General features: G+C 43.9%; 1 protein-coding gene across 2 annotated transcripts in view; it reads right to left on the bottom strand.

Moving 5' to 3' along the window:
• LOC122920696 (ras-related and estrogen-regulated growth inhibitor-like) overlaps window positions 1-17,800 on the bottom strand; it is a 53,371-nt gene that overhangs the window by 22,321 nt on the left and 13,250 nt on the right. Inside the window, exon 2 of one of the 2 annotated variants that reach the window (XM_044270398.1) lies at window positions 2,712-2,768. The exons of the other annotated variant lie outside the window; for it this stretch is intronic. Within the exon in view, the coding sequence (XP_044126333.1) occupies window positions 2,712-2,768 (57 nt within the window). The remainder of the gene's footprint in view (window positions 1-2,711; window positions 2,769-17,800) is intronic. 2 annotated transcript variants of the gene reach the window in all.

Raw genomic sequence — 17,800 nt, 5'->3', positions numbered from 1 at the left:
CAGGGCCGACTTTAAAGCCGCAAAAGCCTCTCCCGCCTGATCATTTCAGCGAACCATCACTGATTTTCGTCCTTTCAAGAGCCCTGTCAAGGGCGCAGCTAGAGTAGCAAAGTGGGGAGCAAACCTCATGTAATAGCCCACCATTCCCAGGAATGACTTTATTTGCCTAGTGGTGACAGGTCGGGGCCAATTCTGTATCACCTCTATTTTGTTCACTAGTCTCTTCTAACCCTATCGCACATTTTTTTGGGTTAGCGGTTAGGCCAGCTTTCCGAACGGAGTCCACTACAGCCTGCACTTTGGGTAGGTGACTTTCCCAGTCGGTTCTATGGATGACAATATCGTCCAGGTAAGCCGAAGCGTACCGACAATGTGGACGAAGCACAATGTCCATTAGTCGCTGAAAAGTGGCGGGGGCGCCATGCAGACCAAAGGGTAAAACCTCATACTGATACAGCCCCTCAGGCGTGATGAAGGCAGTTTTCTCTTTGGCAGCCTCCGTTAAGGGCACCTTCCAGTACACTTTGGTGAGATCCACAAAAGAAAAATACCGGGCTTTTCCTAACCTCTCGATGACCTCATCCACCCAGGGCATGGGATACGCATTGAATTTGGAAACCTCGTTAAGTTTTCGAAAGTCGCTACAAAACTGCAACGTCCCGTCCGGTTTGGGTATCAATACTATAGGACTGGCCCACTCACTTGACTCCTCAATGACGTCTAGCTGCAACATTAGCTGCACCGCCTCCGATATGGTTTGTCGCTGAGCCTCGGGTACCCGGTATGGTTTTCTTCGGACTTTTGCCTGAGGCTCAGTGACAATGTCATGCTGGATTATGGAAGTGCGTCCAGGGAGGTCCAAGAACACACCCGTGTTCCGACTAACGAACTCCCTGGCTTCCTGAGTCTGTTTAGAGGAGAGGCTGTCAGCAATTTTTACTGTGGCAGCCGCCTCTTTTGCATCAGACAGTGGGGCCGGTACCTCTTCTTCTAGAAAACCCGGCCGCGGGCTGTCTTCTGTACAGGTTTCCCTATCTTTCCACGGTTTGAGTAAATTCACATGGTAAACCTGCTCCGGCTTTCGCCACCCTGGCTGGTGTACCTTGTAGTTTACATCTCCAATTTTCTCGAGTACCTCCTAGGGCCCCTGCCATCTAGCCAGGAACTTACTGTCCACGGTCGGTACTAGAACCAAAACCCGATCACCCGGGTTAAAGATCTGGACCCGAGCCTGCCAATTATAGATCCGACTTTGTGCTTGCTGAGCTGCCTCCATATGCTCCCTAACAAGAGGCAACACGGTCTCTATCCGATCTTGCATCTGGGAAACGTACTCAATGAGACTTTTATGTGGAGTGGGTTGTTGTTCCCACGCCTCTAGCCCAGCCGCACATGATGGGAGGAAAATACTTGCCTTGCCATACACAACCCCTCACTGTGTCACAATAGATAGATAGATAGACTAATAGACTTACTTAGGGTTGGATCATAATCTCCAATAAAACGTTTGGTGATGAATCTGACAGTAAGCGCTGGTAAAAATATATAGATGATAGATAGATATGTAGCGCCCCACAGTGGCATTACCACCCTTTGTGCACCCCCACTATCTCCTATGGGTGAGCCTGTGTCATCATGTGTATTTACTTCCAGATTCTACACAATGTGTATTTCAATTCTATGTAATGTTATGTTCAGATGCAATGTACCTGGTTCACCAGCAGATGGTGGAAACAATTGCAGAGCTAGTTTTCCTAGAGTGGAACTGTCTATCTATTCTAGCCCTCTCTAGAGAGGGGGGAGTTTTAGTTAGTGAGGAGCAGTTCAGAGTAGCCCCTGTATGGGGAAGCAGCAGGTCCTTGTCCCTGTTGGACGAGCCCTGCAGAAGTTAGTCTAGCTTACCCCCAGTAAGGGGAAGGAGCAGGCCCTCGTCCCTGTTGGACGGGCCTAGCCAAGGCCAGCCAGAGTACCTTCAAGTCGGCTGGAACAAGGGAGAAGAAGTAAAGAGCCTCAGAAGCCAGGAGGAAAGAATCTCTGGATAAAGATAAAGAAAGAGAGTGAATGAAAGATAAAGATAAAAGATACAGATCAAGAGAAAGACAGAGTCAGACTACAGAAAGCTAAGTTGCAGCCTACAGCAGAAAGAAAAAAGTTCCTATTTAATCCAGCCAGCATAGCAGAGCTGAAAGAGTACAGATGTAGCAGAGCTGAATGTGTTTGCCTGCCAGAATTAATGCCAAAATCTGCTGATAACCAAGATAAAGCTGGAAGATTGTTCCCTGGTGAAAGTTTATGCAAGTAAAGCTGTTAACTACTTTAATACACGTCTGGACTGAATTTATTCTACCAATCCCTCAACTTTTAACCCTATTTATCACTGCCGCGGATGACCACTCTTGGGGTTCCATATTTCCAGGTAGGAGCACCGTGACAAGTGCAAAGCCGCACCTAAAGGGACACTATAGGCTGCCCTCATACCACTCTGGCATTCCTACACCTGGGTACCACCATCATCTTCTGCATAGGGGAACTTAGTCCCTTGTGGCTTAAATGCAACTGGTGTAGCAACAAAAACTCACATAACACCGTAGAAGAGGCCCCTAGCGCGGGACCTGCCCGCTGCAGATAGATAATAGATAGATAGATAATAGATATATAATTTATAGAAGATAGATAGATAGATAGATAGATAGATAGATAGATAGACTTACCTAGGGTTGGATCATAATCTCCAATAAACCGTTTGGTGATGAATCTGACAGTAAGCGCTGGTAAAAAAAAAAAAAAAGTCTTATTATAAAGGGCTCATTAGTTAAATCTATAATTGATAATCTCTCTACATAATACACGTCATCCATTCATTATACAGTACATTGTGTATCTAGGACCACTGCAGGGAGGTACACATATCCTGTACCTACCTTCATCAATAACAGCAGACGTATGTGATCAGTTTGTCACCGGGAACAGACCATATAATAACTGCTACATATGGATATTATGGTGACATAACATGTAAGAGTGTGAACGTATCCACACAGTAGTCCCAATGATGACAGCAGGTCCATGTGTGATATGTTCTGCTGGGAAGGTTCTTCACCAGCTATTGCTTTTTGCAGAGAAAGGGCGCTGCCCATACACTGTGCCGTCCAGCCATGGGATCCGCATGTATCCGCACTTGTAATTGCTGGGCTGCATAATGTGATGGAAACATGAATCCAGCCAGCAAAGGAGACAATATGGACAATCTCTACATGATAAATGCCATTTTCTGAAGTGAGAAAACCCCTTTAATTACTGTCGAGTGTGATGGCCAGAGATCACCAGGGATATGGAAACAGCCCTAGCACAGTGAGAGTAGCTCCCATTCACTTCTATGGGAGTTACAGAAACATCATAGCAAGCTCAGCCACCCAGGCCACCTTATAGGGTGGGTAATGACTGAGATGGGAATTCTTCTTTTAACAGGTTATGCTATGATGGACATAAAAAAATTAAAACCGGACATCATATAGTACATGACAATATACACTCACCTAAAGAATTATTAGGAACACCTGTTCTATTTCTCATTAATGCGATTATCTAGTCAACCAATCACATGGCAGTTGCTTCGATGCATGTAGGGTTGTGGTCCTGGTCAAGACAATCTCCTGAACTCCAAACTGAATGTCAGAATGGGAAAGAAAGGTGATTTAAGCAATTTTGAGCGTGGCATGGTTGTTGGTGCCAGACGGGCCGGTCTGAGTATTTCACAATCTGCTCAGTTACTGGGATTTTCACGCACAACCATTTCTAGAGTTTACAAAGAATGGTGTGAAAAGGGAAAAACATCCAGTATGCGGCAGTCCTGTGGGCGGAAATGCCTTGTTGATGCTAGAGGTCAGAGGAGAATGGGCCGACTGATTCAAGCTGATAGAGGAGCAACGTTGACTGAAATAACCACTCGTTACAACCGAGGTATGCAGCAAAGCATTTGTGAAGCCACAACACGCACCACCTTGAGGCGGATGGGCTACAACAGCAGAAGACCCCACCGGGTACCACTCATCTCCACTACAAATAGGAAAAAGAGGCTACAATTTGCACGAGCTCACCAAAATTGGACTGTTGAGGACTGGAAAAATGTTGCCTGGTCTGATGAGTCTCGATTTCTGTTGAGACATTCAAATGGTAGAGTCTGAATTTGGCGTAAACAGAATGAGAACATGTATCCATCATGCCTTGTTACCACTGTGCAGGCTGGTGGTGGTGGTGTAATGGTGTGGGTGATGTTTTCTGGGCACACTTTAGGCCCCTTAGTGCCAATTGGCCATCGTTTAAATGCCACGGGCTACCTGAGCATTGTTTCTGACCATGTCCATCCCTTCATGACCACCATGTACCCATCCTCTGATGGCTACTTCCAGCAGGATAATGCACCATGTCACAAAGCTCCAATCATTTCAAATTGGTTTCTTGAACATGACAGCCCTGTATCTCACATGAATCCAGAGATCTCCTCATTTATTGCTCCAATTGTCCTGTAAGATTTATTTCAGCCTGGCAGCTCATGGATCGTGTCCTTTCTGCTGCAGCTCTTTTCCAGTAACTGCACAGCTTCTAACAGAAGATATGGCTGGTGACATTTGTTGGTTTAAACTGAACATGTGTGACCACCTTAGTGAGAGGGACAAGAAATAAGGAAAAGAGCCAACAGCAGGTGGCGCTATACAGATACATTTTATTCAATAACTCAGTGGCTATGCTAAATTTTTAATCTCATGGAATTACAAAAGTATTTAGATCCAGGTGCGAGTTGAGAAATGAAGAATATTTTTCATGGCACAACCCCTGAACATGAACATAGACCTTCATTAAGAAAATCGCTTTAAGGCAGCCCCATGGTCCATGGACACAATGGACAGGTGGGGAGTCGGACCTCATTGACTTCTCTGGGACAGTTTTCTAAGCTCTCTGACCTGTGCAGAAGTCACTTTACAAAGACAGAATAGATAAGCTCTGACAACCACCTATTGGTGGATCCTGTCTTATCTGTCATTCTAATCCTGCCTGTAATGATATCACCTCTGTGTATAGATAAGCAGGTAACGGCAGTAAAGTGATCTGTACAGACCAAGCTTATTATTAGGCCTAGTGGCCAGTGCGGAAACTGCAGTATTTTCAGTTTTTTGTTTAAATATAGATATTGACATGGAAAATTAAAAATAACATCATTCAAGATTCTTTAAAACAATATGTTAACCATAAAAATGTGACTCAAATAATAGGTGATTGTCTGATGACACATTTTCTTTTAAATCCACATCGCCAGTTCCCAACAAGTTTCTGAAACCAAGTCAAAAATGCACTAATGACCCTTGTGCTGAAGATCAGAGAATTATGTAAGACTGACCCGAGCGAAGAAAATGTAAATGATGAAAAAGTCAAAAATAGGTCAATGCATTTCTGAGCTTTTATTTCGAATCTAGGTTACTGAATTCTGATCAAAAGCAGGAAGAATGAGCACTGACAAGTAAGCCTGTGATGTGACTGATCGGAGAGACACAGCTAGAACTTCTAGAAGTCTTTCTTCCAAGCCCAGTAGACCTGTCAGCAGACTTAGGCCTGCTTCAGACAGACGTTCCGATCTCCATTTGTATCTGGTGGAATCAGGATTCTCTTTAATAAAGAGGGTCTTCCCCATCTGCGAGGCTGCAGTGTCCTCAGTTGCTCGCAATGAGGTCAGCGAGAGACAACTGGAGAAGAAGACAGTGTCTGCTGGGCTGAAAGTCCCCACTGTCCTATTGAGAAACGGCCATCTTTCAGTACCAGTTGTGTGCTGAGACCTGACGGGGTCAGCGGAACAAAGAGGCTGTTCAATGAATACCAGAGTCATGTCTTCCGCTTATAACACAGGGAGAATGTCCCCTACAGGGGAATGTCCTTTGAATAAGTCTCAGATGAAAAACGGGCAAGAGCAGAGCATGCTACAAGATGAAGTGTGAATTACACCATTTATTTTAACCCCTTCTACCCCAGAGCTTGTTTTGTTTTTACGTTTTCGTTTTTCGCTCCCTGCCTTCCCAGAGCCATAACTTTTTTTAAAAAATTCCATTCACATAGCCATATGAGTTTTTTTTTATTTTTTTGCGGGATAAGTTGAAATTTCAAACGCCACCATTTAATATTGCATATGATGTAGTGGGAAGCTGGAAATACATTCCAAATGGGGTGAAATTGGAAAAAAATAGCAATTCTTCCACAGTTTTACAGGTTTTTAATTTATGGCGTCCAATGTGCGATAAATCTGAGCAGTTACTTTCATTCTACAGGTCAGTACGAATCCAGCGATACCTTATATGTATAGTTTTTCTTGCGTTTTCATAGTGATAAAATAATATTTTCACCCCTATAACTTTTTTGTAATTATGTGTACGGAGCTGTATGGGGGTTCATATTTTAAGGGGCGATCTGTACTTTTCATTAATACCATTTTGGGTGTGTGTATGACTTTTTAATCGCCTTCTATTTAATTTGTTTGTAAAAAATCAAGTGACCAAAAACGGCGAATCGGCCATTTTGACTCTTTTTTTCCGTTTTGCCGTTTGCCGTATGTGGAAAATATTTTTATACTATGGGCGTTTTGGTACATGACGATACCTATGATGTGTATTTTTATTTTATTTTTTTATTTTGGGGAAAGGGGAATGATTTGATTTTTATTTTTTTTACTTTATATTTTTAAATACTTTGTTTATAGTTCCCATAAGGAACTATAACAAGCAATCATTAGATTACTATTCTCATAGACTCCAAAGCACTAGCATTGGAGTCTATGAGAAAATTACTAGTTTCCTATGGATCCCTATTACAGGCAAGGGCTCCATAGGAAATACTGAGCAGCAGCCTCTTCTCATTCACTAAGACAGGGACTGCGTACACAAGCTCCGGCTCCTCCTCCTTCCGGTGTTTAACGAGCTCAGATGCCGTGGTCAGGATTACGGACATTAGCCGCTGGTGTCTGCGGAGCAGGCGCCATCTATAAAGACCCGACCAGCAGTGTACTAGTACGACAAATTTCCCATAGACTTCAATGCTAATGCATTGGGGTCTTTGAGAGAACCGATCTGATGCTCAGTTGTTCAAGTTCCCTAGGGAAACTTTTAAAAAGTGAAAAAAAGAGAAAACTGTTTTATAAAAATATTAAAAAAAAATATATAAAAATTTAAATCACTCCTTTTCCCAAAACTAAATATAAATAATAAAAATAAAAACACCATAGGCATCACTGTGTCCCAAAATGCCCATACTATTAAAATATAAAAATATTTACCCCATGTGGTGTAATGGGGAAAAAATGAAAATGGCTGGCCTATCTGCTGTTTTCATCACTTCATCTTCCCCCAAAAAATGAATAAAAAATGATCAAGAAGTCATACATACCCCAAAATGGAATCAATGAAAAGTACAGATTGCTTTGCAAAAAATGAGCCCCCACATAGCTCTGTAGACATAAAAAGTATTTTAAAAAGTATTTAATTTTTTTAAAGTATGAAAACACAAGAAAAACTAGACATATGTGTTATCTCTGTAATTGTACTGATCTAGAGAATGAAAGCACAGGTTAGTTTTACCGCAAAGGGAACATCATAAAAACAAAACCAATAAAACAGTGGCAGAATTGCGTTTTTTTTTTTTTCAATAGCACCCCATTTGGATTTCCAATACATTTTTCCCTATACATTGAATGGAACAGTAAATACTGCCATTAGAAAGTACAACTCGTCCCGCAAAAAAACAAGCTCTCATACAGCTATGTCAATGGAAAAATAAAAATGTTATGGCTCAGGGAAGGCCAGGAAAATGGAACATCACCATGTTCTCAAAAATAATCAAATAATAAAAAAGCAAAAAAAAAAAAAATGTATTCTTACTAATTAGAAGGCCAGTTTGACTACTTTGATTTCTCACGACTAGATTCATGTTCGATTATCCCGCACAAAGACATTGATTTCTTTTACCAGATTAGAAATTACCTTTTAATATAATGTAAAAAAATATATAAATTTATTTTTAATTTTCTTTTTTTTTTCTTTTTTATAAATCCAGACTTTAATACAATCTCATCAGTCCAGTATGCTGTCCCTGAGGAATATACCTACAGCACAGCTCACGCAGTCCCCATTTCAGGACATCCGCATCATTTTGCAGGTTTCTAATGTATCCTATTGATCCCTCCATCCAATGTGCACAGAGCTTGCAGGAAAACAAATGATACAGAAGGGACTTCCATGGATTGAATGTTCCTGCCAATCAGTTACCGCAGCAAATGTTATAGAAAAGTTGCCGGCTTGCACATTCCTTCCTGTGGCTGGATAGATGAAGCCTGTGCCTCTCGCAGAGTGCCAGCACAATCTGCTATTTATCTAGCCGTGAATCTTCTGCCTGGTAGAGTACTACAAGGTCACAAAGTAAAGTGTTTATTGTATTGTTTACACAGTTTTTAGGATTGTGGTATTATTTATCTGCGCCCTATTATTGTCTTTTCATGTCCACTAATATATTTTAACCCCAACTGGGGTAGGGGAGTAAGACCATAGACAGAAGATCTTTTTGTTGCTTAATAGTATGCTTGACTCCCCTCTCTTGGATGGTGGAAGGAATTAGGTGAACACAGCCGCAACTTCAACAAGGTGGTTTTACTGGTCTCACAAGGGGCATCAAAATTATTAATTACAATAGTTTTATGACAGGCAACAAGCTTAACTGGTTATGATAGTCTGATGACAGGCAATGAGCTTACTGGTTATGATAGTCTTATGAGAGGCAATGAGCTTACTGGTTATGATAGTCTTATGATTGGCACCAAGCTTACTGGTTATGATAGTCTTATGACAGGCAATGAGCTTACTGGTTATGATAGTCTTATGACAGGCAATGAGCTTACTGGTTATGATAGTCTTATGATTGGCACCAAGCTTACTGGTTATGAAAGTCGTATGACAGGCATAGAGCTTACTAGTTATGATAGTCTTATGATTGGCACCAAGCTTACTGGTTATGATAGTCTTATGACAGGCAATGAGCTTACTGGTTATGATAGTCGTATGACAGGCAACAAGCTTACTGGTTATGATAGTCTTATGATTGGCACCAAGCTTACTGGTTATGATAGTCGTATGACAGGCAATGACCTTACTAGTTATGATGGTCTTATGATTGACACCAAGCTTACTGGTTATGATAGTCTTATGACAGGCAATAAGCTTACTGGTTATGATAGTCCTATGACAGCAAAAAATTAGAGAAACCTCCAAGAACAAAGGTATGGGAAATGTAAGACATAACCTTTACTAGTGTTTATTTAAAAAATCTCAACACCATAGAGACATACATTGAATATAGAAAACTTGTGTGCAAAAAAACACACTTTGGCTGCAAAATTATAAAAAAAAAACAGGCAGTGTTGGGACCATAGGATATAACGTAGGGGAAGAGAAAATTGAACAATCTCACCGGTCCGGACGCGATTAACAATTACTTCGGGTGTGAATCGTTCAAAGGCCCCCAGGTTGGCGTTAGTGCCAGATACACTCTCTCAGGTGCGTAGTCCATGTACAGCCAGGCGTAAAATAGGAGTTCTCCAATACATCACAAAAATGAAGCAGGGTAGTTCTTAAATGTTTATGCAGAGGCGGCAGGAGGAACAGCTATCCCTATAATGCCCTATGAAGGGAGCGGAGCTGAAAATACCCTACCTACCTATGCGTAGCACCCGCCCTGAAAGGGGCGACCCCGCCAGGATACCTGTCCCTAGACCTGGGCAGAGTCCCTAGTGTACCCTAGAGAGAAGTTCCAGATGTGCCACGTTTTGTTGCAGTAACTCATCAGGGGATACGCAATCTAGGTTGAAATGTTAATTGGTTATGATAGTCTTATGATTGGCACCAAGCTTACTGGTTATGATAGTCTTATGACAGGCAATGAGCTTACTGGTCATGATAGTCTTATGACAGGCAACAAGCTTACTGGTTATGATAGTCGTATGACAGGCAATGAGCTTACTAGTTATGATAGTCTTATGATTGGCACCAAGCTTACTGGTTATGATAGTCTTATGACAGGCAATAGGCTTACTGGTTATGATAGTCTTATGACAGGCAACAAGTTTACTGGTTATGATAGTCGTATGACAGGCAATGAGCTTACTAGTTATGATAGTCTTATGATTGGCACCAAGCTTACTGGTTATGATAGTCTTATGACAGGCAATAAGCTTACTGGTTATTATGATAGTCCTATGACAGCAAAAAATTAGAGAAACTTCCAAGAACAGAGGTATGGGAAATTTAAGACATAACCTTTACTAGTGTTTATTTAAAAAATCTCAACACCATAGAGACATACATTGAATATAGTAAACTTGTGTGCAAAAAAACCCTTTGGCTGCAAAAAACCCTTTGGCTGCAAAATTATTTAAAAAAAAATTCACCAGGCAGTGTTGGGACCATATCATACAACCTAGGGGAAGAAAAAATTTAACAATCTCACCGGTCCGGACACAATTAATAATTACTTCGGATATGAATCGTTCAAAGGCCCCCAGGTTGGCGTTAGTGCCAGATACACTCTCTCAGGTGCGTAATCCATGTACAGCCAGGCGTAAAATAGGAGTTCTCCAATACATCACAAAAATGAAGCAGGGTAGTTCTTAAATGTTTATGCAGAGGCGGCAGGAGGAACAGCTATCCCTATAATGCCCTATGAAGGGAGCGGAGCTGAAAATACCCTACCTACCTATGCGGACCACTCGCCCTGAAAGGGGCGACCCCGCCCGGATACCTGTCCCTAGACCAGGGCAGAGTCCCACGTTTCGTTGCAGTAACTCATAAGGGGATACGCAATCTAGGTTGAAATGTTAATTGGTTATGATAGTCTTATGATTGGCACCAAGCTTACTGGTTATGATAGTCTTATGACAGGCAATGAGCTTACTGGTTATGATAGTCTTATGACAGGCAATGAGCTTACTGGTTATGATAGTCTTATGACAGGCAATGAGCTTACTGGTCATGATAGTCTTATGACAGGCAATGAGCTTACTAGTTATGATAGCCTTAAGCAGTGTCAAACTGGGGTTTCTAGGGTCCACAAGTAAAATTCATTGTGGGGGCACACCACACAGATACATGCAAATGTTACCTGCTAACACAACAGCAAACAGCAGCAAGACGTTACAAGATATTTGATTATGGGGGACCCTGTGGCGACTTCAAGAAGGTGAGCGCATTTATAATAATAAACTGTTAAATAATGTACCCAGTTTTTTTATATGAACATAGGCTGGTTGAGATACTGTTTGCTGCCTATCTATATGTAGTGCAGTCACTCCACTGTGCCATGTGCCAGCTGTGCAGGGGCCCACCTTGCTTGGAGCCCACCGTGGGAATAACCTGTACCACTGCGGTCCATTCTGAGCCTGGTCCTCTCCTCTCATACTTTCTCTCTGAATTGTCCTCTGAATTGGCCTGGACATGCTGGGAGTTGTAGGTCTCTCCTCATACGTCATCCCTGTAAAGTCCTCTGATATCACATATTAACAACCTGGACATGCTGGGAGTAGTAATCAGGCTTTGACTGGCCCACAGGGCTACAGGTGACTACCCTACTGGGCCATGAACAAGGTGGGCCCCTAGTCCCCCATCTCCTGCACACCTGGCACAGTAGAGTGACTGCACCACATATAGATAGGCAGCGTATAGCATCTCAATCAGCCTAAATGTCCATATATTATTATTATAGATGCATCTGGTGGCTGAGATGACTTGTAGACACAGCGGCAGGCCACCCAGTGTCCTCATTTTCTAGGCACCCGGCTTCTTGAAGTTGCTGCAGGGACCCCTATCAATCACCTTGCAGTGCCTTGCTGCTGTGTGAACGGGTAACATTTGCAGGTATCTGTGTAGTGGGCCACTAGAATTAATTTTATTGGTGGGCCCCATGCACCTCATTCTGACACTGGAGATGAATACAACTCCCAGCATGTCCATTCTGTTATTATGGGATATCAGCAGACAATTCAGATGTATAGGAGGAGATGACTACAACTTCCAAGGCTTCTCAGGTTAACCAATTCTCCACTGCTGAACTCCGTCCCCGCTTGCACTGATCACATGAAGGTTCTTCAGCTCTTGCGCTGTAGCCTATTATAATGCCCACCCAGCGGCGCCCCCCATCCCCTTCACCCTTGAAAATCCCAGACATTTTTGGTCATTTATAAATTCCATCTGGACAATATTTTAAAGAGGACATATCTGAAAAAAGGAGGACGGATTGTCACCCTAAAGACCCTACTGGAGGAGGCTATGGCACTTGTGGGGAACTGTGGCTGTCACTTATGGCACAACAATGGATATAGTGGAAACTGTCAGAGAGCTTTGGCTGAGCTTTATTGGACGTTTATCTGTTATGGGGGGAACTGTGACTGGCATCTGTACTGAGGGCAAGTTATGGAGGCAGTGGATGAAATGTTTTGGGGCTCTGACTGGCACTAATGGTTCTCTTATGGGAGCACTGTGGTTGCTGTGTTAGACGGGCATTGTGGCTAGCACCTATGGGGACACTGTGGATGGCAGTTGTAGGGGCACCATGGTTGTCACCTTTGTCTCCTATGTTACCAATATTGCTGTTATAGTGGCAATGTGGATTTCAATTATGGAGAGACTGGCAGCTTGGGGACACAGTGGTTTTCAATTATGGGGGTACAGTGGCTGGCAGTTGTGCGGGCACTGGGGCTATCACCCCTGGCATTACTGTGGATAACAGGGTCCATTCACATGTCCGTGTGTGTTTTGCAGATCCACGGATCCGTGAATCCGCAAAACACGGACACCGGCAATGTGTGTTCCTCATTTTGCGGACCGCACATCGCCGGCACTTAATAGAAAATGCCTATTCTTGTCCGCGGACAAGAATAGGGCATGTTCTATTTTTTCGGGAACGGAATTGCGGACCCGGAAGTGCGAAATGAATGGGTCCGCAATTGCGGACGTGTGAATGGACCCTTATGGGGTCAATATTGCTGGGATTTCTTGGGGAACTATTGCTGCCAGCTATGGAGACAGTAAATGAAATTTATGGGGGCATTGACTTGCACTTATATGGCGCTGTTGCTCACTATCTCTAATGGGGACACTGTGGATAGCACAAGGGGCCACAATTATAGGATCTGTAGGGGTGGTGTAGCTGGCACTAACTATGGTTGGCAGTTATAAGGGCAATCCCAGACTCTTGAGTAAATGTATGAGGGCTCAGTCTGGCACAATAAGGGCCCTGGGACTGCGACTTGTGGTGTTATTGCTGCACTGTGATGATACAGACATGTGAAAAGCCTGTTCCAAAGAACATCTTAAGACCTCTTTTACCAAGGACTGTCCTTGTTGCCCCTAGCAACCAATCAGAGCTCTGCTTTCATTTCTTTAACTGCTCTGGAAAAATGAAAGCTGCTCTCTGATTGGTTGCTATGGACAATGAAGACAGTCTTATGGGTAGATAGCTTTGATAAATGATAACCCATTCCTTAACGTGCGCCTACGTTATTATTTATTGTATGTAATCACTTAATATTATATATGATATGCATTTATATTGTATATTTAGGCCAGGTTGTATTCCAATTCAGACACAAAACGGGACATGCATCTAAATTTGTAACTTTCCGAAGCCATAAAACTGGAATAGAAGATTGATCCATTGACCTGAACAGTCGTTGATCGTCGGCATCACCAGCAACTAATTCGGTACATCGGTGCTGGCACTCCTAACACTATAAGAGTCCTAGCGATGCTCCACTAACTTGGTTATTTCGTAATGATTCTTATTTTAAGGGATATTCCCATCTGGGACATTTAACACATATCCATAGGATGGGGCCCCCAAGTGTACAGACGGGAAGTCACGCATGCGTGGCCAACCTTTATTCACTGCTATGGAACTTCAGAAAATAGCTGAGAGCTAGTTAGCAATTTTCAGGAGTCCCATAGTGGTGATGGAGAGGTGGCCGCGCTTCTGCTGCTTGTTCTCCGGTCTCTGCTATGGGACTTCCGAATACAGCTGAGCATGCGCGCTATTTTTGGAACTCCCATAGCAATGAATGGAAAGGACTCCCTGCATGTGCAATGTGCTCTCCGGTTTACTTCGGACTCCTGTTCTGGAGATATGAGCGGGTCCCCCACCTATAGAACATTTATGACACATCCTATCGATTTGTACCATATATGCCCCAGATGGGAATACCCCTTTAACCTCCTCCCTGAGAAAATCAAGCATACACCCCTGAAACCAAAGAACACAAAATAAGGACACAGAATAAAGATACAGAACACAATAATTGGGGAATAAATGGCCAAATTGTTTATTTAAAATATAAAAAAAATGGCAAACCCCCGACTCACGGAGAGTCACCCTCCAGCACTCAGGAGAGGAAAACCCCCTGTGGAGGAAACCTCTAGGGAACCATGGCTGGAGGGCTGCCCTTCCCTTGGGCTTAGAGGGTAATGCCACTATGTGGCTGCCACATAAATAGTAGGGGGGGGGGGGGGTGCAGCAGCCGGGCTTATCTGGTTGACTATGCGGATGTCCCTTTTCTCCCATTGGGCGATGGGCTTCCTGCTAGAACCTCCAAATTTCGTCAAGGTGCGGTGGGCGGGGGTAGTCAAGCTCAAGGTCCTCAGGCCATCAAGTACGGCACCAAATATGGCCGCTCGCCCGCTTTTTACAAGGGTTTTTCCCTTATGACACGTGTGCTTGTGATGTCACCGGTGTCTATGACTAATGTTCTGTAGGGTTAACCCTTTAGTGACTGTGAATGTGCCTTACTGCAGAGGCCATTAACCCCTTCCTGAACGCATGGTGTCAATATACTCCAGTTTTGATAACCGCCATATATTTATGGTCCCCCGACAATCGCAGGGTTTCCTGCTTCGGGGGAGCAGGTTTGTTCTGTTACTGACAGCTACTGGCCCAGGTACCGATACCTATCACCTAAACCAGCGGCTCTCATATAACCCCTTCCAGACCGCACCATGTAAATAAACAGACTAACAGCATGGTCCGTTCAGTTCTATATGTGACCCTCGACCCTATCCAGAGACCCCACTTGAGGACGGCGCAGCAGGAGGTACAGTGCTTAGCGGTTACAGACACCATTGGGCACAATGCTTGATGGTTACATTATTAGCTTGGTGGTTACGACGGGCAACCGAACAGTCTATCAGGTAAACAGCTTGATAGTGTCAGTCTTTTACTACGGCACACCGCCCTATAGTTACAGATCTTGGTTGCAGTTTCTGACAACTCACACTACCAATATGTGGTGGGGCATGTGGACCAGGGCTGTCTTGTCAGGGCCATGCTATGGAGGCCATTAGACAGTCTCTTCCCTCCTCCCAACTGTCATCTTCCCTCAACTGCCTCTTGCTGCCTTCTCTCCTTGATTGAGCCTAGACATCTGATTGGTGCTGGGCCCTTTTACACATCAGACACAAGAAGGAGGAAGCCCTGCGATTGTCAGGGACCATAAATAAAGTACGGTTATCCAGACTGGACCATAGTGACAAAGTGCGGTCAAGAAGGGGTTAATTGCCTCTGCAGTAAGGCACATTGACAGTCACTAAAGGGTTAACCCTTCGAAACACTGCCACCAACATTAGTCATAGACACTTGTGACATCACAAGCACGTGTGTCATAAGAGAAAAACCCTTGTAAAAAGCGGTAGAGCAGCCATATTTGTTGCCGTACTTGATGGCCTGAGAACCTTGAGCTTGACTACTCCCGCCCACCGCACCTTGACGAAATTCATAGGTTCTAGCAAGAAACCCATCGCCCAATGGGAGAAAAGGGACATCCACCTAGCCAACCAGATCAGCCCGGCTGCTGCACCCCCCCCCCCCCCCCACACTTATTATGTGGCAGTCACATAGTGGCATTACCCTCTAAGCCCAAGGGAAGGGCAGCCCTCCAGCCATGGTTCCCTAGAGGTTTCCTCCACAGGGGGTTTTCCTCTCCTGAGTGCTGGAGGGTGACTCTCCGTGAGTCGGGGGTTTGCCATTTTTTATTTTTAAATAAACAATTTGGCCATTTATCCCCCAATTAACGTCTTCTGCATCTTTATTCTGTTTCTTTAATTTGCGTTCTTTGGTTTCAGGGTTGTATGCATGATTTTCTCAGGGAGGAGGTTAAAGGGGTATTCCCATCTGGGACATATATGGCACATATGGATAAAATGTGTCATATATGTCCTATAGGTGGGGGTCCCACTCATATCTCTAGAACAGGAGTCCAAAGTAAACCAGAGAGCACATTGCACATCCACAGCGTCCTCTCCATTCATCGCTATGGGAGTTCCCAAAATAGCGAGCGCGCTCAGTTTTTGGAAGTCCCATAGCAGAGAACGGAGAACAAGCAGCAAAAGCGCGGCCACCTCTCCATTCACCACTATGGGACTCCTGAAAATAGCCAAACCGCCACTTTTCCATAGCAGTGAATAAAGGTTGGATGCACATGCGCGACTTGCAGTCAGTACACTTCGGGGGCCCCATCCTATGGATATGCCACAAATGTCCCAGATGGGAATACCCCAAAAAATAAAATTCATTATGAAATAACCAAGTTAGCAGAGCATTGCTAGGACTCTTACCAGGGTTAGGAGTCCCAGCACCGTTGCTTCAAATGAGAATAGTCGCTGGTGACGCTGAGGGTCAACAACTGTTCAGGTGAACGCTGTGGGGCGAAAGGATGAATCTTCTACGTCAGTTTTATGGTGTCTGAACGTTGCAAATTTAAACGCATGTCCCATTTTGTGTCTATACTGGAACACAGTCTGGCCTAAATATATCATATTAGGGGATTACATACAATAAATAATAACATAGGCAGACCTCCCCGATGAGCAATGGGTTCTCATTTATCAAAGCTATCTACCAGTAAGACTGTCTTCATTGCTCCTAGCAACCAATCGGAGAGCAGCTTTCATTTTTCCAGAGCAGTTAAAGAAATGAAAGCGGAGCTCTGATTGGTTGTTAGGGACAACAAGGACAGTCCTTGGTAAATTAAGCCAAAGATCAGGCTCAAACTGGCCCACAGTGGATCATGGGAATCCCCCGGAGAGCCCCTGAGAAAGGTGGGGCCCCAGTCTACCAGCACAACATCTCAAATAACCTATATCAATATAACAAAACTGGGTAGACTATCCAGGGTTATTATTATAGACCAGTGGTGGCGAACCTATGGCAGGGTGCCAGAGGGGGCACTCACAGCCCTCTCTGTGGGCACCTGTGCCCTGGAAAAAGTCTAAAGCTTACTAATATGCCTTAGACTCCCCCCGCTATTCATCAGCGCTGGGCGCGCTATGAACAGCACAGGCAGCGCACTGAATGTAGGCAGGCTATTATAGCTAAATGATAAAGGACATGGAAGGTATACTATACTGGACTGTAGTATTCAGGGTAAATTGCCGTGTTGGCACTTTGTGATAAATAAGTGGGTTTTGGGTTGCAGTTTGGCGACTCAAAGGTTGGCCATCACTGTTATAGACGCATCAGTAGGTTAAGATGGCCTCTAGGAATAGAGGCAGGCCAGCCAGTATCTTCTCTTCCATGGGACCAACCTTTTGAAGTTGTTGCAGGAACCTCCATAATCAATTATCTTGTAGCATCTTGTTGCTCTCTGCCTGTGTGGGCAGGTAATATTTGCACGGCACTGTACAGTGAGCCCCTAGAATGAATTTTACTGGTGGACCCCAGGCACACCAGTTCGACA

This window comes from Bufo gargarizans, chromosome 10, assembly GCF_014858855.1.
Source record: "Bufo gargarizans isolate SCDJY-AF-19 chromosome 10, ASM1485885v1, whole genome shotgun sequence".
Lineage (NCBI taxonomy): Eukaryota > Metazoa > Chordata > Amphibia > Anura > Bufonidae > Bufo > Bufo gargarizans.
Note: the sequence above shows the minus strand (reverse complement) of the source record. Positions and strands in the feature narration are given on the sequence as shown.